A 22,666-nucleotide genomic window follows, 5' to 3' on the forward strand; every position below is an offset into this window, starting at 1 on the left:
TCAACCAACTCCTATACATGCAGGCAGTATGGCCTCCAAAAACATCCAGATTATTAACTTGGTCTCAGCACTCTCTCACATTCTCTGAGCTTGCGTGGCCTACCACTTTGTCACTGAGTTACAGTTCGTCCTAGACATTTTTTCTTTCACAGTAAGAGCTCTTTCTGTGGACTATTGTAGCTTGTGCAGGGCAAGATGTGGCCAGCTGACTTGTTGGATAGGTGACATCCCTTTCTGGGACCACATGGAAATACACAGCTCGCAGTAAATACCATATTATTCCCAATAAATATTGGGAGACTGCATTGATGAAAAAGACACATACATTAATTAAAACAGAACACTACATACCCTTTAGACACGTAGTGTATCTTATTTACAACCAATAGCCCAATATGTATTTGATATACAAGGTGCATAATATAGGATTTGGAGGGTTTTTTGTGAGTTAAAACAGTTTTATATATAATGGGTTCTCTAACGTGCATTTCTTTTATTTTACAGTTCTTATATATTGCTATTATCCAGAGTTCTTTACCAGTTAAATAAAAGAGACATAGTTGGTTTTACAAGCAAAAGGATATATATTTAGATGTAGGTTTTCAAATGCCTGCGGCACCTCCAACAAAGAGATGTAGAAGGCAGCCCGTGAGTTTACAATCTAAAGGGCAGTCACGTAGGAATTACCTGGCTGCAGTCTTAACCTTAAGTGGAAATATATTTTAAAAATCAACAAATTCTTAAAATTGCAGATTATTTGTACGAGTTAAAAAAATATGCTTCTGAATCCAAATTTATGGTTAATACAAATATTTGTTTATGTTTATTGTCTAAAAGTAGAGTTACCGATTTTGCTGTATTTTACATTTTCAGTGCCTTTATCAGTGTATTTTATTTTTATTCTAAATGTAGCATTTGTATATATATTTACACTTTTGTGTTAAACAGGATTATCTATTAATTAGCTATATTTTTGATTGAGGGTATCACAGTAAGAGTGCTAGGTTAGAAAGGGAAAATTAAGGAGGAGGGAGGGAGATGGACTAAGACCCTAGAGAGACGAAGGGCAAGAGAGACAAAGGGTAACATGGGGTTCAGCTGGGGGAACAAGGAATTTAGAGAATAAAATATTCCTGGATTTGTATGGTTCAGAGAGTCCCCTGTGTATAATGAGACATTAACACATCTGACAGTCTTTTAAAGCTTCAGAGAGGACTGCAAACTACAGACAGGATAGCTAGAGAGAGACTTAGCAAGAATCACATAGAGATTATACAGAGAGGGAGGAGAGACAGTTAACTGTCCGTTCAGAAACGGGAAAGGAGGATCGCAGGAGAAAGGGACCTAGCTTGCTGGCCCGACACAGCAAGACTCCTAGGAGGGGGAGACAGATTGTGGGAAATGAGAGCCAGACAAAGAGAGAGGTGACAAAGGAAAAGTGTTCGAGAGGGCATTATACATTGTAGCAAGAACTGGGCAGTGGGTCACTGAGATACAGCAGGGGATTGAGACGTAAACCAGACACAAGGAATATGATATGTCAGAAAACTGTCATATTAAAAGGAAACGGGAAGAGTGCCTGTGTAATTGTAGTGGGCGTCTGCTGCAGAAAAGTTCATTATAGTTAAATAATGTGTTTTATAGAACAGTCTGAGTCCAGTACTATAGGATTCTATAGACTAATGTAGGAGGATTTGTGTTTGTAGCAAACAATACTCTATAGAGTGCAAGTTATTGCAGTGTCTACATATATATTTATGTATACACATACTGAGCATTATTATTATTATTGTAATGCTTTATATTCAATCTTGATAGGCATAGAAAGTGTTGTAGTATAGGTACTCAGACAGAAGGAAGAGTAGATTTCTCAGAGGGGTTTGCAATGAGTTCCTTGCTTGTATCCTCTCCTTCTCTCACCACTAATGCTCCCAGCTCCTCTTCCCTTCCCTCTCTTGGTCCAGTCTCTTCTCCTCTTCCCTGTCCATCACGGGGGTTTCTCCGCAGCCTTCGTGTCTTGTACCACATCTTGGAGGAGGAAGGGGGTGGCCGGGTCCATGTGCAAGACATTGAGGGATTATGGGGTGGCCCCACTATCCTGTCTGGGGTCCCACAGGCACTCAGAGATGCAACAGCTTCCAGTGGTGGCTACCTGAGCTTCCCTCGGCTGGTGAAGGGACTCACTCAGGCACTGAGGGCAGCAGAACCTCAAGATACACAGACACACAGGAGAGGTGAGTGTGAAAAATGTGCTGTGAGTCTTTGTACAGCAAGTGTCAACAGGGTATCAATTCAATCCCCTCTCCATACCTCTGTCTCACTAAACTGCCTGTCTCTTAATTGTCACTTTCACCCCTGTTGTCTCCTAACTTGCTCTGCACCCTCATTCTGAAAACATCTACCTGTACTTTATAGAATGCTCCTCCTGCTTTTGTGACCTCTTACTATCCACCCTAGCACTATCTCTTTCTTTCTCTCGAATTCTCTCTCTCATCCTTTTCTTTCACTTTCCCTTATTCTCTCTTTTCTGACTTGCTTTCTTGTTCTCTCTCTCTTTCTTTCTTGCTGTCCCATATCCCTCTATCATCTCGCCTCCCTTGATTTACACTTTTGTATCATAACCCTCTCTAATCTGCACCATCTGTCTGCTTGTATAATCTGCACATTGAGGAAAGCAGAGAGAGATCAGATGAGAGGATTACTACTTTCGCACTGTGCAAATAAAATACTTTTTGCTCAACCTATAATTTCCTGTAGATAATTCCCCATTTATAAATGAAAGGTGTCAAAATACCAAAACCACTAGGTATCAAATTAAACAGCAATGCATACGACAGTTAGATTTATATTAAAAAGAAAAGATGATGAAACATAGGCAAATAATATTTAACAGTGTATTCGCTGCAAAATTTTCATTAGTGTTTTGTATAGTAATGAAATTATTTTTCTTGTTGTGTTGAGAATTATTTTGCGTGTATTGATCAAACATTTTAAAGGGACTCTGAGTACCGTAACATCCTATTGTAGTGGTCATGGTGCAGTGAGTCTGTGGATGCGGTCTGACAGGTTTTCGTAAAACTGTTTTTTTTTTTTTAGCAGATTGACAAACACATAATGCCAGGCCACTCGTCACCATCTGCTGATGCAGATGTGCGTTTCCTCTTTAGCCCTTACATCTTCGGATGGCAGTGAATGGCTGAGAGTGCTGAGGGCTAGTTTGACACAAACACAGGGGATGTATCCACAGAATCTTGAGCTGCAGTTGATATGGTGCCTAGAATGCCCCTTTTAATTTCCAGGTATTGTAGCACTTCAGAATTTCATATCCTTCTCTGTAATTACTTACGGAGACTGCAAGTACCAGTTGGTATAGCACTTGTCTATGTGGAAACCATAAGTCATATTTAATTAAGCAGTGGTTTCTGCTATGATGTACCAGTAAATATATCCTGCTGGACGCTTGCATGTTTTGATATTAATATGGAATGTAAAGGCATTGCAGTAAAAACCCTGAGATTATATATATATATATATGTGCCAGGAACTTGTCTGGCCATTTTTTTTTGGATTCAGAGAGAAATTCATTGATAAATCTTACCTGGCTCATGGTGATTACTAAGTTCTGGTTCCTAACATCATAGCTTGTGTGGTTTTAATGCTATGTGCTGAAACACCTGCTCTCCCCAGCATGCCTATTTAATCTTTCCTCTTCTTGACATTTGAGCTCAGGTATCCTGGCACCTACCTCGTAGTGTTTGCTGCTCCGTAGTCCTTTACAGTCCTTGCAGATGGACTTTGTGTTGTGTTTGTGCCTGAGAGTTGTCACTTCACCAGTAGCTTCTGCCATTTACATTGACACTGGGATATAATGTCACCATATCTTAGCTGCCCCATCTAGTGGGCCCCCAATACCCAATTCTATTTGCCTTCATTTTTGATTATAGTTTGCAGCAGAAAGTTGTAGTAAAGTTTTCTCAAGCAAAAGCTCAAACAATGACCTATTAAGCCCAGCACATCTTGGTGGACTCAGAATTGAAACCACCAACGTATTCTATGAAGTTCAGTTATGGAACCCCAGTAATTGATGGCCAAGCTTAATTTAGCAAATAACCCGGTGGTTGACTAGAATTTCTTTGACCAACTGAATTTTTTTGACCAACTGTAAACTCACCAACCAGGATCCTTGGTGTCAAATATGTAAAATGTTGGCTTATTGGAAAATTTCATGAAAGATCCCAAAATACCCTTCATTAAATATCACTGTAATTAATAATAACAACTAACCCACGTCACATTGTAGTGTTATATTCAACGGAGGTTTAGGATGTGATCCTATTATTATTGGCATGTATATAGCTCTAACATATTCTACAGATCTGTACAATATTATAAAGGAGGGAATTTAACATCAAATGAGACAAGCTTTTACAATTTCCAAAGACATGATCATGTAGTAGGTGGGATTAAAAAATCCACAATAAGAAGGGAGCCAGCTGCCAAGTTCAGGGTGGCAAAGTAGCAAACTTGGCTTGACTGCCAGTGATAAACTGCAGATACCGCTGAGTTATTCACTAAACCTGGAATTGTGGAAAACTGACAATAACATTTCAAATTTTAGGTCAAAACAGTAGATTTGTAAACACAGATTCTTTTTTTAAATTTACAACTTTGACCTGACGTTAGCTAATTCTATTGTTAGTTTTCTACATTTCCTGTGAATAATCCAGTAATTTGCGATGCATCATGAGGACCAGATCATGAAGCTGACAGTTTCCTGCAATAAATGGTCCCTCGTCAGAGAGCTGGAAACCTCGGTAAATGGTGGTTCTTGTGGGATCTGTCTGACTGGACATATATATATTTCTTGGCATTAATCTTTTCCTACCTGGCTGGACATATATCCTGTATGTGTGTTGTGGAGGATAACTGAATTGGTTTCTCATATATAAAGTGAACTAGTAGACTGTGCTCCATTAAACAATGAATCTCTTTATTGTCTATATCGAGGAGGTCATTTGCCCATCCTTGGTCTGTATAGTAAAAATGTCTAATATAATTGTCATGGGATAGTTAGTGTATTTTTTATTTTGTTTCCCATCAAAGCAGTTGATCAAATTTGGATTTTGATTCATTAGATAACTGTCATGCTTTACCGACCAAAAGTCAGAAATATTATTGACTGGTCATCAATGCCAGTCTTATACTTTGAATGATCTGTGTAAGACTTCTCCATAATTTATATTGTATAATCTGTACCAGCCTCAGATTTGGAAGGGTTTGCTTGTGCTGGCCACCCGTGCCAGCTCCTTTCTTTTCTCTTTGTATACTCTGTGGCATCTCTCAGCTTGAGTGAGTCATATTCTCTGTGTCACCTCCATCTGATGCCCACATTAGTCTTGCCATGTGCTGGGCCTGGAATCGAGAGGGACCTTCGTGCCCTCTGTCAGACTTTATTAACCAGATTGAGACGCTTTAATGCAAAGCTCTGGTTATTGAGCCCTGATGTGAACTTTTAATTTCTGCTGAACAGATGCAGGTTTATAAGATGGAGGCAGATGGTGAGAGCAAAACATTAATTACGAAGAGATATATTAAGCCTCTTACGACAAAAACTTCCCGCATAGAACCTCTAAGAGATAATTCCAATATATGTCCACCTGTTAAACGATCATCTGGATAATTAGAATGTATTGCTCTCTCCTAGGCGGGAAAGGAGTGACACGCTCACAGAGCATCAACCATGACGTCTCCTCAACTCCACGACTCTCGCGTCAGGAGCAAAGGTCACGCCGACACACGTTGACCAATGGCATTGATTACAACACGGTACTGAGCACTTCTACACACGTGGGTGGGATCATTTTGATGGGGTTAAGGTTAAGTGGATCTGTCACTTCTTGGGATGTTTACTATTATGTTTACTTATCCCTGTATTGAATATGTGTTTGTGAGGGTGGGAAAATAAAATTAAATGTAATAATTGACATCTCTTAGCCTGCAACTTTTACAGAGAATAGGATAAATGAAACAATGTCTTGTCAATTTCTCGTCTTCATTTGTGGTGTGTGCCCTGACTTTGCCTGAACTGGTTTGGGATGTAATTCCCTAAATATTTAATATAAATTCAAAAGAAAGCACGTCGCACAAAAAAGGTTAACACCGGTTATAAGTGATTTTCCATGTTTTATTCAGTGCTCTGAATTAGAGACGTGCCCGTCGTTGGTACTTGGGTAACATGGTAACTGCTTGGCTGGAATAATCTGTTACAAGTGATAGTTGTAGAATGTGTGAGAAATGCATATTGTTCATAACTATGTCTTCTCTGGTACTGGATTTAAATATTCCACTCATTATTGATATGACTACAGAAGACATTTATTCACAAACCCAAATGAGCTAATCAGTCTCTCTTTCCTGGCTCATTATTACTACTACTTCATTATTTACTACTTCATTATTTTTCTATTTTTCATCTCCTTCTTCATTTTACAATGTGCCTACACTGTCTCCATCTCGCACAGTTCACTTTACTCTAGCCCAATTCCCACTTTCTCCTGAATCTTCTAATTGTTTTCTTTTTTTTTTTTTTTTAAGTCTTTACCCACATTCATTGAAATTGTAGGTACAAGGTGGGAAACAAGTTACAGTTTCAGAGAGAGATGGAGGGGTGAGAGAGAGAGAGAAAGTGAGAGAATGAAGGAGAGGTGGGAGACAGAATGAGGGAGGAGTGGGAGAGAGAGAGAGAGAGAGAATGAGTGAGAGATTAGGGAGGGGTGGGAGTGAGAGAATGAGTGACAGATGATGGAGGGGTGGGAGAGAATGAGTGAGAGATTAGGGAGGGGTGGGAGTGAGAGAATGAGTGACAGATGAGGGAGGGGTGAAAGAGAGAGAATGAGTGAGAGAGTAGGGAGGAGTGAGAGAGTAGGGAGGGGTGGGAGAGAGAGAATGAGTGAAAGAATGAGGGAGTGTCAGTGCAGCTCGCATACCTTCTCAATTCACACAGGATTGCTGTTTGAGAGCAATAGGCAGACAAGTCTGTGCGGCTGTCCCAATCTGAAAGAAAGCAGGAAAATCACAGAGAGGGCAAATATAGCAACAGGTGGGAGATCAGGGGAAGGGAGACAGTGGATGAAGAAAAGAGAATTAGAGTGAAGAATAAACAGAAGATAAGTGGAAGAAGAGGTAGGATCTCTAAGGTTATCAGAGTTGGGAGAGAGTTACAGGGATGAGAAGAGTGGACATAAAGATAGAATAAAGAGAACGCAGGGACCAAAGTGAAGAGCTGACAGGATAGGGGAGAGGGTGGGACAGATATTCAGGAATATAGACACCCATACCTACAGCCCCCAGCTATAGAGAAGCAGGGAGTAAGATAGGGTTAAAGAGATATGTGGGGAGTGGACTGAGATTGGACAGAGGGTGGAACAAGATATACAGGTGTACACAGGTACACAGACTGCCACACCTATAGCTCCAGAACTGGGAAATATACACAGCTGCTGTGACATAGCCACATATACAGCTCCAAGCCAGGTACTGGAACATAGCACAAAATAAGCATTATTTGCACATGTAGCATTCAGTATGACAGTTCACACTTATATTAATGTACAGGGAGAATGTCACCATCACATATAACCAGATACCTGAATATGTGTACGTATTAATACACGTATCATTATCTTTAGCAATATATACGGTATATAATTATACACACACCACACAGGCACATCCCAGGCACTTATGGTGGTTTTGTTAGCGCACGCGCAGACACATGCTCTCTATGGCTGTACAAGCGTATACTATCCTCATCCTCCCCCTGCACAGCAGCCGAGGAGCCCTGACCTTCTACCTGTGGGTGAGTGTCTATCGTCAGGATTGGTTCATGCTCTGAGATGTGTCGTTGATTTGATGTAAAAGACTTCATTCACTGAATCAGGAATTGAAAAGACGTGTCAGGGTAAATCCATGTTTGTAGCCAAAATATGGAAACTGGAGAAATAGCGGTGTTAGGGAGTGATTACAGTTTGTATAATTTGTCTTAAACCTGAGCTATTACTTCCCATTAAGAGATAACTAAATATAATACGTAAACATATATAATTATAATAATAATGCCAAATAAACTTTGTAGAAAAGATTTTTAATATTAAGAAATATTGTAGTTACCGTACTTATATTAAATGAATATGTATTTGTCGGATGTTAAAAAAAAATAAAGTTAAATGTACAATTCCACATCTGTGGGGGCTCCCTCTTAGCTCCCTGTCAATCATTGGTATGAGCTCTGTCCTTTACACCTGCCAGTCAGCAGAGAGAGAGGAGGGGAAATGATACATTATATATACATTAGATATTCTACTTCTCCTTATTTGCAATGTGTGCCTTGGCTGTGCCTGGCCTTCGCTGGAATATGATGTAATTTGCTAACTGTTTAACTAAATTTAAAATAAAACTGCGCATCATGTGAAAAAGGTTATCAAAATTTACAGGTGGTTTTTAATGTTTTCTACAATGGTGTAATTTCCAAAGAAGTGACAAAAATTGCAATATCCTAATCAGTTATCCATAATTCTCCCTTTAATGAATACGCTGCTATGTGTTCATCTAATGTGTCTTGATTAACACCTGCTTTTGTGATACTATGATACCTCTCTCCCTCTTTAGATCACTGATTTAGTCACCCACCTCTGTGATACAATATTATTAATATTTAAACCTGATCTCCTGATCTATTTTGTGCTATATGTCTCTCATTAGACCTTTCTCCAGGTACAGGTGTATCCTTCCTTTCTATCTTTCGTTCCTGATCAATCTCTCCTCTGCCTCTCCGAGATCAGCTAAATGTTCTATATAAATGTATTTGGGATATCACAGCCTATTTATCTGACCTATTGTGCATTGGCTATACATTTTTTGCAAACCTGAGTATTAAATCTAATTCTGATCCCACTGATAGTGCTTTGACTTGCAGTATGTCAACCTCCCCTGTATTTGAAAAAAAAAAAAAAAAAACATTTTTACATATAGATTAGAAATCTGTGGCCATGGCTGTAATAAAATCAAATAGTCAAAGATACAAATTGTCAGCCCTGCTGTTTTTATGTTTCCCAGAGATTATTCTTCCCTGTGGTGCTGAATTTTTCTTTTATTTCTTTATTACCAGCCAATATAACACCGCATCAGAGCTTCCACTGTGTACATTTTTGTTCATGTACACTCATGTAAATTTAAAGGATATAAGTACAGCTTGCCCCCTTCCTCCTTTCACAACTGTACAGTCATAGAACCTTACATTGTAACATGAGATAAACACAGCACAACTCCCCCCCCATACTGCTCCTATACACAGTCATAGAACCTTACATTGTAACATGGGATAAATACAGCACAGCTCCCCCCATACTGCTCCTATACACAGTCATAGAACCTTACATTGTAACATGGGATAAATACAGCACAACTCCCCCCATACTGCTCCTATACAAAGTCATAGAACCTTACATTGTAACATGGGATAAATACAGCACTGCTCCCCCATACTGCACCTATACACAGTCATAGAACCTTACATTGTAACATGGGATAAATACAGAATGGCTCCCCCCATACTGCTCCTATAAACAGTCATAGAACCTTACATGGTAACATGAGATAAACACAGCACAACTCCCCCCATACTGCTCCTATACACAGTCATAGAACCTTACATTGTAACATGGGATAAATACAGCACAACTCCCCCCATACTGCACCTATACACAGTCATAGAACCTTACATTGTAACATGGGATAAATACAGAATGGCTCCCCCCATACTGCTCCTATAAACAGTCATAGAACCTTACATGGTAACATGAGAGAAACACAGCACAACTCCCCCCATACTGCTCCTATACACAGTCATAGAACCTTACATTGTAACATGGGATAAATACAGCACAACTCCCCCCATACTGCTCCTATACACAGTCATAGAACCTTACATTGTAACATGGGATAAATACAGCACTGCTCCCCCCATACTGCTCCTATACACAGTCATAGAACCTTACATTGTAACATGGGATAAATACAGCACTGCTCCCCCCATACTGCTCCTATAAACAGTCATAGAACCTTACATGGTAACATGAGATAAACACAGCACAACTCCCCCCATACTGCTCCTATACACAGTCATAGAACCTTTCAATGTAACATGAGATAAATACAGCACGGCTCCCCCATACTGCTCCTATACACAGTCATAGAACCTTACAGTGTAACATGAGATGAATACAGCACGGCTCCCCCCATACTGCTCCTATACACAGTCATAGAACCTTACATTGTAACATGGGATAAATACAGAATGGCTCCCCCATACTGCTCCTATATACAGTCATAGAACCTTACATGGTAACATGAGATAAACACAGCACAACTCCCCCCATACTGCTCCTATACACAGTCATAGAACCTTTCAATGTAACATGAGATAAATACAGCACGGCTCCCCCATACTGCTCCTATACACAGTCATAGAACCTTACAGTGTAACATGAGATAAATACAGCACGGCTCCCCTCATACTGCTCCTATATACAGTCATAGAACCTTACATTGTAACATGAGATAAATACAGCACGGCTCCCCCCATACTGCTCCTATACACAGTCATAGAACCTTACATTGTAACATGGGATAAATACAGCACAACTCCCCCCATACTGCTCCTATACACAGTCATAGAACCTTACATTGTAACATGAGATAAATACAGCACGGCTCCCCCCATACTGCTCCTATATACAGTCATAGAACCTTACATGGTAACATGAGATAAATACAGCACGGCTCCTCCCATACTGCTCCTATATACAGTCATAGAACCTTACATGGTAACATGAGATAAATACAGCACGGCTCCCCCCATACTGCTCCTATACACAGTCATAGAACCTGACATTGTAACATAAGATAAATACAGCACGGCTCCCCTCATACTGCACCTATACACAGTCATAGAACCTTACATTGTAACATGAGATGAATACAGCACGGCTCCCCCCATACTGCTCCTATACACAGTCATAGAACCTGACATTGTAACATAAGATAAATACAGCACGGCTCTCCCATACTGCTCCTATACACAGTCATAGAACCTTACAGTGTAACATGAGATAAATACAGCATGGCTCCCCCATACTGCTCCTATACACAGTCATAGAACCTTACATTGTAACATGGGATAAATACAGCACAACTCCCCCCATACTGCTCCTATACACAGTCATAGAACCTTACATTGTAACATGAGATAAATACAGCACGGCTCCTCCCATACTGCTCCTATACACAGTCATAGAACCTTACATTGTAACATGAGATAAATACAGCACTGCTCCCCCCATACTGCTCCTATATACAGTCATAGAACCTTACATGGTAACATGAGATAAATACAGCACGGCTCCTCCCATACTGCTCCTATATACAGTCATAGAACCTTACATTGTAACATGAGATAAATACAGCACTGCTCCCCCCATACTGCTCCTATACACAGTCATAGAACCTTACATTGTAACATGAGATAAATACAGCACTGCTCCCCCCATACTGCTCCTATATACAGTCATAGAACCTTACATGGTAACATGAGATAAATACAGCACGGCTCCTCCCATACTGCTCCTATATACAGTCATAGAACCTTACATGGTAACATGAGATAAATACAGCACGGCTCCCCCCATACTGCTCCTATACACAGTCATAGAACCTTACATTGTAACATGAGATAAATACAGCACTGCTCCCCCCATACTGCTCCTATACACAGTCATAGAACCTTACATGGTAACATGAGATAAATACATCACGGCTCCTCCCATACTGCTCCTATATACAGTCATAGAACCTTACATGGTAACATGAGATAAATACAGCACGGCTCCCCCCATACTGCTCCTATACACAGTCATAGAACCTTACATTGTAACATGAGATAAATACAGCACTGCTCCCCCCATACTGCTCCTATACACAGTCATAGAACCTTACATGGTAACATGAGATAAATACAGCACGGCTCCTCCCATACTGCTCCTATATACAGTCATAGAACCTTACATGGTAACATGAGATAAATACAGCACGGCTCCGCCCATACTGCTCCTATACACAGTCATAGAACCTTACATTGTAACATAAGATAAATACAGCACTGCTCCCCCCATACTGCTCCTATACACAGTCATAGAACCTTACATTGTAACATGAGATAAATACAGCACTGCTCCCCCCATACTGCTCCTATATACAGTCATAGAACCTTACATGGTAACATGAGATAAATACAGCACGGCTCCTCCCATACTGCTCCTATATACAGTCATAGAACCTTACATGGTAACATGAGATAAATACAGCACTGCTCCCCCATACTGCTCCTATACACAGTCATAGAACCTTACATTGTAACATGGGATAAATACAGCACGGCTCCCCCCATACTGCTCCTATACACAGTCATAGAACCTTACATTGTAACATGAGATAAATACAGCACTGCTCCCCCCATACTGCTCCTATACACAGTCATAGAACCTTACATGGTAACATGAGATAAATACAGCACTGCTCCCCCATACTGCTCCTATACACAGTCATAGAACCTTACATTGTAACATGGGATAAATACAGCACTGCTCCCCCATACTGCTCCTATACACAGTCATAAAACCTTACATGGTAACATGAGATAAATACAGCACTGCTCCCCCATACTGCTCCTATACACAGTCATAGAACCTTACATTGTAACATGGGATAAATACAGCACGGCTCCCCCATACTGCACCTATACACAGTCATAGAACCTTACATTGTAACATGAGATAAATACAGCACTGCTCCCCCCATACTGCTCCTATACACAGTCATAGAACCTTACATGGTAACATGAGATAAATACAGCACTGCTCCCCCATACTGCTCCTATACACAGTCATAGAACCTTACATTGTAACATGGGATAAATACAGCACTGCTCCCCCATACTGCACCTATACACAGTCATAGAACCTTACATTGTAACATGGGATAAATACAGCACTGCTCCCCCATACTGCTCCTATACACAGTCATAGAACCTTACATTGTAACATGGGATAAATACAGCACGGCTCCCCCATACTGCACCTATACACAGTCATAGAACCTTACATTGTAACATGAGATAAATACAGCACTGCTCCCCCCATACTGCTCCTATACACAGTCATAGAACCTTACATGGTAACATGAGATAAATACAGCACTGCTCCCCCATACTGCTCCTATACACAGTCATAGAACCTTACATTGTAACATGGGATAAATACAGCACTGCTCCCCCATACTGCACCCATACACAGTCATAGAACCTTACATTGTAACATGGGATAAATACAGCACTGCTCCCCCATACTGCTCCTATACACAGTCATAGAACCTTACATTGTAACATGAGATAAATACAGCATGGCTCCCCTCATACTGCTCCTATACACAGTCATAGAACCTTACATTGTAACATGAGATAAATACAGCACGGCTCCCCCCATACTGCTCCTATACACAGTCATAGTGTGATGTAATTCCAGTAAAATACAAGTTTAGCAGGCTAAGATTGCCACAAGGCATATGTATGTATATGTGTTTGTAGTACACGTAGCTAAGATACTGTTATTACTGTACTGACCAGGTGCAGGAATGTAAGAACTGGAATTACGCGTCCCTCTCCTTTGTATCAGATGAGCCACGTGGTTAGACCGGATGGATGAGTTTAGACTCTATTCATTAAATAGGTTAAGGGTATGTGTGGGTGTAGTTAATTGTGGGAGGAGCTACAGTGCTATATAAGGAATGTACTCTATGTATTCAGTACTCAGACTTTGCTGTATTTTGGTGACGCTAGTCCCTCTGAGTCCCGATCGGTGATCCAATAAAGAATCTCTTCCTTCCTGAAGAAACCTGTGTCCATCTCTCTGTGCTTGGCTTCCGTCAGTTTCTCCGGTATCATTTGGTGCATTGGCCGGGAAGCTCATCGTTCAACGGTAGCTGAGAGGCAGAGGCGTGAGACGGTCTATCTTTGCCCACGTTCTCTACGGCTGCACCCCTGAACTTCTGCGTGGACCTCCCTTCGTCTCGGCGCCACTGGTCTGTTGTCCAGGAGATCATCGGCCTCTACGTGAGAAGTGCTGGGGTGTCCCCGTCGATGAGTGTGAACTCAGGTTCAGGAACGAGGAGGTAAGATAACTGCTGTTTTAGACGGCAGGACCCGCTAGGGGTATACCGATTGTGCGGTAGGCCCAAAGGGGTTTTTGAATCTGTATCTGCCCCCTCTGTCGGAGGGAAGGAGCGAAGGCGCACCGCTCGATCGAACGCTCTTTAGTCAGACCGTTTGATTTGGTTAGTCAGGCGGGGTCCTGGTGTAAATAGCCCTAGCCGGACACCGGTGTCTTGTCTAGACTAGCGTTCTAGGGTGTATATTACGTTCGCTAGGTCGGAGGGACCGGGAGACTAAGCGGCGCCTGTGTAAATTCGGTTCGCTAGTTCTCATCCTATCTGGGCTAAGTGGGAAGGCGTGTAAATTTGGAACCCACTAGACTTTTGATAGTACGACTAAGAGGCGCCTGTGTAAATTCGGATCTCTAGCTCGTTGTATAGTGCGACTAAGAGGCGCCTGTGTAAATTCGGATCTCTAGCTCGCTATGTATATGTGGTGATTGGGCAGTGTGGCTAACCAAAACGGGTGTATATAGTTTTAGGTAGTCCATTCAAGGTACTGGCCAATAGTTTAGTTGGGAATTGTAAATGTGTTAACGATTGTTTAGTAAAGTGTATATCTTGTTAGATAGCGCGAGCTCAGCCGTCTAGCGAGAGTGTTAATAGTGTGTTGCTGTATTATAGTGCACGGTACCATAACCCTGTATATTTACTGACATTATATAATAAGTACTAATCATTGTCGTCCATTGCATGTTTAACACCATAACCACTAATAATTGTATTGTGACCTTAACTTGTGCTTTGACCTATGCTAACCGTACTGTAACCGCTATTTGTAAAAGACGATGTTACTGGGGTGTGTTATAGACGGGTAATTCGTATATAGAGAATTATAGCGTGGGTGACTGTGTAGTTACGCCAAAGGGCATAATATTGATTATATAGTGACTGGTGTAACAGCTGTGTGTGTACGGGAATTCCCTGAGTGTTTATTGTTATTGTGTACGTTTCACTTGGTAACCGTACCACGTGGTGCTGTTGCCAGAGGAAACGGGTGTGACTGTTGAATAGTACGCGTGTATAGTATTCGTTGTCGACGACGTTCCATTGTTAAGTATGGGTGCGTCGCAGTCAACGATTCCGGATCCCTTAGGATGTATGGTTAAGAATTTTAAAAAGGGATTCAAAGTTTGTGATTTTGGGGTAAAGATGTCTCCTGTACGTTTGGTCACTTTGTGTACTAGGGAGTGGCCTACTTTGGTTGCGGCATGGCCGCCACGTGGCAGTTTGGATCCAACTCTGGTACAGCGCTTACACGTGGCTGTATCGGGTAGGCCTGAACTTTACGGCCAGTTTCCTTATATTGATTGTTGGAGACAGGCCGTAAATGACTCGCCAAAATGGCTCCGGACATGCCACGAGGAACAGTGTCGCCTCATGGTAGCTAGGACTTGTTCGTCCACTAGGGCTGGTGTTAGGCCCATTTTGGACACGCCCCCTGAGTCCGAGATCCCTTTGCCGCCCCCTTACTTTCCGGTAAGAGGAAGTGACGCAAATACAGGAAGTCCTGTAACCCTTCCCTCACTACCCTCATCCACTTCCGCTTCCTCCTCCAGTACAAGATCCACCCCCCCTCGTACTAAATCTCCCCTTCCGGAACCAGAATCCACCCCCATTAGAAACGAATATCCTGATTTGGCGCCACTTCAGACTTCCGGTCAAGCTTCATCTAGCTCGGCTCGAAGTGTTTTATTTACGACCTTTTCCCAAAACCGACCTCCCACATCCCCATACCCTATCTCTCCCCGACCGGAACCCATGACTGACGCCTCTCTACGTAGCCCCATCCAAACCCGACAGTTGACTGATGCCCAACAATTAAAGCACTATCAGATGCCTCTTCGTCTGAATCCCGGGTCAGCTTATATCGATGCCGCAGGTCAAATGGCACACGCTGACCCAGTCTTCGTATATGTCCCATTTACCACAACCGATCTTTTAAACTGGAAGAAGTGCTGAAAAACCGGTTCTTAAAAGTCGACTCTGTACATTGGGAGGCCACGTAGTAAAACACCAATTCCTTTATATGCCTGAATGTCCAGTCCAATTGCTGGGACGTGATATGCTATCAAAATTACAAGCGCAGATTACGTTCCTACCAAATGGAACAACATCCTTAAAGTTTAATGGACCTTCAGGTATTATGACTTTATCCGTACCAAAGGAAGAAGAGTGGCGACTTTATACAGTGTTGACTAGCCAAAACCCTAGGAGTGATGAGACATTGTTTAACATACCAGGAGTTTGGGCAGAGAACAACCCACCAGGACTGGCCCGCAATATTCCACCAATAAAAATTGAACTGAAACATGGGGTTTATCCAGTGAGCCTAAGACAATATCACATTCCGCAGAAGGCTAAGAAGAACATCCAATCCTATCTGGATAAGTTCATACGGTATGGTATCCTAAAATTCTGTACTTCCCCCTGGAACACCCCATTGCTGCCTGTTCAAAAGCCCGGTACAGATGAGTATCGACCTGTACAGGACTTAAGAGCAGTCAATGATGCGGTTGTTAGCATACATCCAGTTGTACCCAATCCATATAACCTGCTTGCTTTAATTCCGGGCGGGGCTACTTACTTCACAGTCTTAGATCTCAAAGATGCCTTCTTTTGCCTCCGAATTGCCGCAGAAAGCCAATGTATTTTCGCTTTCCAATGGGAGAACGCTGTAACGGGCTCAAAACGCCAAATGACTTGGACAAGACTGCCCCAAGGGTTTAAAAATTCACCTACCCTATTTGGTTCAGCTCTAAGTCAAGATCTACTGGATTTCGAGTCTATCCCAGGAGAATGTGTATTGTTACAATATGTAGATGACTTGTTGATAGCAGCAGTTACAAAAGAAATCTGTCAGCAAGCAACGCACGATCTACTACACATTCTCTGGAAGGCAGGATACAAGGTGTCTAGAAAGAAGGCTCAGTTGTGTTTGCCAACTGTCAAGTATCTAGGATTCCATATCTCTGAAGGTCAAAGAATTATGGGGCCAGAGAGAAAAGAAGCTGTCTGCCAAATACCAATACCCAAGAATAGAAGACAAGTGCGAGAATTCTTGGGGGCAGCAGGCTTCTGTAGGATATGGATTCCCAGCTATGCGATACTGGCAAAACCTCTGTACGCAGCCATCAAAGGTACAGAGCACGACCCCTTCTTATGGACCCAAGAACAGCAAACGGCATTTGAAGATGTGAAGAAGGCTTTGATGAGTGCCCCAGCATTAGGTCTACCTGATCACACACGACCATTCTACTTATATGTACACGAGCAAAGAAGAATGGCTGTGGGAGTATTGACACAGTACTTGGGATCATGGCAAAGACCTGTTGCCTACATGTCTAAGCAACTGGATGCAGTGGCCAGCGGACTTCCACCTTGTCTAAGAGCCGTAGCTGCAGCCGCCCTGCTAGTAGCTGAAGCCGATAAACTCACTCTGGGTCAAGAACTTTATGTACGAGTCCCACATGCAGTACAGACGTTGTTGGATTACAAAGGAAATCATTGGTTTAGTAACAGCCGTATGACCAAGTATCAAGCAATGTTGTGTGAAAACCCAAGAGTGCATTTAGAGACTGTAAACACCTTAAATCCAGCTACCCTTTTGCCGCAACCTACTGAAAGTCAACATGATTGTTTGGAAGTAATGGATGAAGTATTTTCAAGTAGACCAGATCTTCGTGATTTTCCCATCCAGAACCCCGATGTTCAATATTACACCGACGGCAGTAGTTATGTGAAAGAAGGGATCCGCTATGCAGGATATGCAGTGACAACAATAGACAAGGTGATAGAAGCTCGGCCACTGGCGAAAGGAACATCAGCACAAAAGGCAGAATTAATAGCACTAACACGAGCGTTACAATTGGCTGAAGGTTTAAGAGTAAATATCTATACGGACTCTAAGTATGCGTTTTTAACCACTCATGCCCACGGAGCTTTGTATAAAGAAAGAGGACTACTGAATTCAGAAGGCAAAGAAATCAAGTACGCAGCTGAAATCCTACAACTATTGGAAGCAGTGTGGGAGCCGAAAGAAGTCGGTATCATACATTGTCGAGCGCATCTGAGAGGAGATGGTGATGTAACCAAGGGAAATCGGATGGCAGATAGTGCAGCTAAGCGTGCTGCTGAATCAGGAAGACAGGAGTATGTGGGGCATATAGCTGCTCTTATACCAACTCCACTGTCCCAATGGACTCCAGTTTATACAGCTCAAGAAGAGGAGTGGTTAAAGACTGAACCGGGAAAGTATCTGGAGAACAAGTGGTATCAGCTAGAAGATGGAAGAATAGTTATACCAGCATCACTAGCAGTAGAAATTGTCCAAAACTATCACAACGGGACACATTCTGGGAGAGACAGTACTGAAGAATCTCTTAGAAAACATTTCTACATACCAAGATTGTCCAACTTGACTCAGGCCATTGTACGCAGATGTGTAACGTGTGCTAAGAATAATGCAAGACAAGGACCAGTAAAGCCACCAGGAGTTCAGTTTATGGGGGGACTCCCCATGTCCGATCTACAAATAGACTTTACAGTGATGCCTAAATCGGGTGGACATCGTTACCTGCTGGTAATTGTGTGCACCTATTCAGGCTGGGTAGAAGCATGTCCTACTCGTACAGAGAAAGCAGGAGAAGTTGTGAGATTCCTGCTACGAGAAATAATACCCCGATATGGACTACCCTGTTCTATAGGATCGGACAATGGTCCAGCTTTTGTTCATCAGTGCCTACAACAACTGACTCATATGCTTGGTATAAAGTGGAGGCTTCATACTGCATATAGACCCCAGAGTTCTGGTAAGGTAGAGAGAATGAATAGAACTATAAAGAACCAGTTGGCTAAAATGTGTCAGGAAACCCAACTTAAGTGGAACGTTCTCTTACCCATAGCTTTATTGCGAATCCGCAGTACCCCTACCAGAAGGATGGGCCTCTCTCCTTTTGAAATCATGTATGGGCGACCACCTCCCGTACTTGGTAACTTAAGGGGGGACTTGAGTCAGTTGGGAGAAGGAATTACCCGGCAGCAGGTTGTAGAGTTGGGTAAGACTATGGAGGAGGTACAGAAATGGGTACAAGATAGATTACCTGTGAATATTTATCCCCCTGTTCATAGTTATCATCCAGGAGACCAAGTGTGGATTAAAGAGTGGAATAATGTACCGTTAGGGCCCAAGTGGAGAGGTCCTTATGTTGTTCTTTTGTCTACCCCTACAGCAATAAAAGTAGCAGAAGTGACTCCGTGGATACATCACTCCAGGGTTAAACCAGCAGCAGTCGATTCTTGGCAAATTACAGCAGATCCAGAGAATCCCTGCAAGATCCGGTTAAAACGCACTACTCAGTCGGAGTAACGAGGAATTATTGTGGATTACAAATTTTATTGTTACAGGTGTGAGTGAGAAGGCCATAATAAAGCCTGTCCGCTTACCATCACATAGTGTATAAGCCAGGAAAGTCTCGAAGGGACACCTGTGAAGACGAGCAGAACTCCATTCCCTGCAGCCCTCACATCCTGGAAGCTGAGGTTCCATCGCACGGACGAAGACTGAGGATGACGGCGAAAGATGTGCTTTTGATTGTGTTTATTTATATGTGTTTTTATATTCAGGAAGGTAGAGGTACCGACACTCCTAGCTGTGAGGTATGCATTAAGACTACGAGAACAGGTAACCATATTTCCCAAACCCTAATTTGGCATTCACAATACGAGTGTAAAGGAGATGTATCGAGATGTAGATACTTAAATATAGATTATAGTGTGTGCCATTTAGGAGTAGGAGAACCTAAGTGCTTCAGTCCGGAGTATCAACCTCGTACAATCTGGTTGACTCTCAGGAATGGAGATCCTCAGGGGACCCTAATTAATAAGACGGTGTTAGAATCCGTACATTCTTCGGGTGTTCTGCTATTTGATGCATGTAAGGCGATATCAAGTGGTAGAAAACCGTGGAATGTATGTGGGGATCTTAGATGGGAGAGGACGTATGGGTCTAATGATAAATATATTTGTCCCAGTAGTAAAAATAAATATGTGAGTCCTAGATGCCCAAATAAAGACTATAACTTTTGTCCATATTGGTCTTGTGTGGGGTGGGCAACTTGGGGACAGACAGTAGACAAAGACATGATAGTGACTAAGTTGCCGACTAGCCCTTATTGTAAGTCTATGGAATGCAACCCAGTCCATATACTTATTAATAACCCCGACAAGTTCCTAGATAAGTATGGAAATTTATTTGGGTTTCAGATATACGGGACGGGTTTAGATCCTGGGACATTATTGTTTATAGGAATAGAGACTGATACGGTATCCTCCCAGACTCATCAAGTATACCATTCCTTTTATGAAGAGATGAGTATAGATAATAAGATCCCCCATAATGCTAAAAACCTGTTCATCGATTTAGCTGAAAGTATTGCCGGTAGTCTTAATGTTACCAACTGCTATGTGTGTGGAGGTACTAACATGGGAGACCAATGGCCTTGGGAAGCAAAGGAGGTAATGTCCGGTTCTGAGGCAGTTGACCAATTAATATCTACACAAGCCGATTATCATATGAGTGTTAGAGGTAAATCTGAGTGGAGATTAAAGACCTCCATCATAGGTTATGTTTGCATAGCAAGGAAAGGAATGATGTATAATACTTCTGTAGGAGAATTAACTTGTCTAGGGCAAAAAGCTTATGATGATGATACAAAGAATACAACTTGGTGGTCGGCTTCAAATGTCTCAGAACCATCTAACCCGTTTGCTAGATATGCCAATTTAAAGGATGTGTGGTTTGATCTATCCATCACATCTACTTGGAGAGCCCCAGCAAATTTGTACTGGATCTGTGGTAAGAAAGCCTATTCGGAGCTGCCACAGGACTGGGAAGGGGCATGTGTGTTGGGTATGCTCAAACCATCCTTCTTCTTGTTACCGATTGAAACAGGTGAGACTTTAGGTGTTAAAGTGTATGATGTGAATCATAGGAAGAAAAGGGGACCCTTAGAGATAGGCACCTGGGAAGATAATGAATGGCCTCCCCAGCGTATCATAGATTATTATGGGCCAGCCACGTGGGCAGAAGATGGTACCTTTGGTTATAGAACCCCAATTTATATGCTCAACCGTATTATAAGATTACAGGCGGTGGTTGAGATTATTACTAATGAGACCTCACAAGCACTTAATCTTCTAGCGAAGCATAATACCAGGATGAGGACAGCAGTGTACCAAAATAGATTAGCTTTGGATTACCTTTTGGCAGTAGAGGGAGGTGTATGTGGGAAGTTTAACCTGAGCAATTGCTGTCTTCAAATAGATGACGAAGGGCAAGCAATAGCTGAGCTTACTAGCCATATGGTTAAACTAGTGCATGTGCCTACTCAGGTATGGAAAGGGTACAATCCAAGTAGTTGGTTTGGTAGCTGGTATGAGTGGTTTGGAGGGCTTAAGGCAGTGGTAGGTGGAGTCCTACTGATTTTACTGTTGTGTCTACTCCTACCGTGTCTTATACCCTTAGTAGTTAGGTCTGTGCAAAGCCTGATAGGAAGTATAGCAGAGAGGAAGGCTGCTGCACAGATAATGGCGATATATAAGTATAAGGCTCTAGATCAAGGAGAACCAATGCAGGAAGATGAGTGTTAAAAGATTCACATCATAAGATAAGTCTGGTCTGGTTCATGGTAACCTGAGGTATATGCAAACCAAGGTTAAGTGATGCCTCAAGTAATTGTGAAATATCAGAGGCATCAAAGGGGGGAATGTGATGTAATTCCAGTAAAATACAAGTTTAGCAGGCTAAGATTGCCACAAGGCATATGTATGTATATGTGTTTGTAGTACACGTAGCTAAGATACTGTTATCACTGTACTGACCAGGTGCAGGAATGTAAGAACTGGAATTACGCGTCCCTCTCCTTTGTATCAGATGAGCCACGTGGTTAGACCGGATGGATGAGTTTAGACTCTATTCATTAAATAGGTTAAGGGTATGTGTGGGTGTAGTTAATTGTGGGAGGAGCTACAGTGCTATATAAGGAATGTACTCTATGTATTCAGTACTCAGACTTTGCTGTATTTTGGTGACGCTAGTCCCTCTGAGTCCCGATCGGTGATCCAATAAAGAATCTCTTCCTTCCTGAAGAAACCTGTGTCCATCTCTCTGTGCTTGGCTTCCGTCAGTTTCTCCGGTATCAATAGAACCTTACATGGTAACATGAGATAAATACATCACGGCTCCTCCCATACTGCTCCTATATACAGTCATAGAACCTTACAGTGTAACATGAGATAAATACAGCACTGCTCCCCCCATACTGCTCCTATATACAGTCATAGAACC

At 42.0% G+C, this 22,666-nt stretch overlaps 1 protein-coding gene across 1 annotated transcript in view; it reads left to right on the forward strand.

Moving 5' to 3' along the window:
* The first annotated feature begins 1,229 nt into the window (after window positions 1-1,229).
* Window positions 1,230-22,666, forward strand: part of LOC134572434 (suppressor APC domain-containing protein 2-like) — a 33,731-nt gene continuing 12,294 nt past the window's right edge. Inside the window, exons 1-2 of the mRNA XM_063431404.1 lie at window positions 1,230-2,234; window positions 5,705-5,826. Coding sequence (XP_063287474.1) covers window positions 1,886-2,234; window positions 5,705-5,826 — 471 coding nt within the window. The 5' untranslated portion in view covers window positions 1,230-1,885. The remainder of the gene's footprint in view (window positions 2,235-5,704; window positions 5,827-22,666) is intronic.

The sequence above is a fragment of the Pelobates fuscus genome, chromosome 9 (genome assembly GCF_036172605.1).
Source record: "Pelobates fuscus isolate aPelFus1 chromosome 9, aPelFus1.pri, whole genome shotgun sequence".
Lineage (NCBI taxonomy): Eukaryota > Metazoa > Chordata > Amphibia > Anura > Pelobatidae > Pelobates > Pelobates fuscus.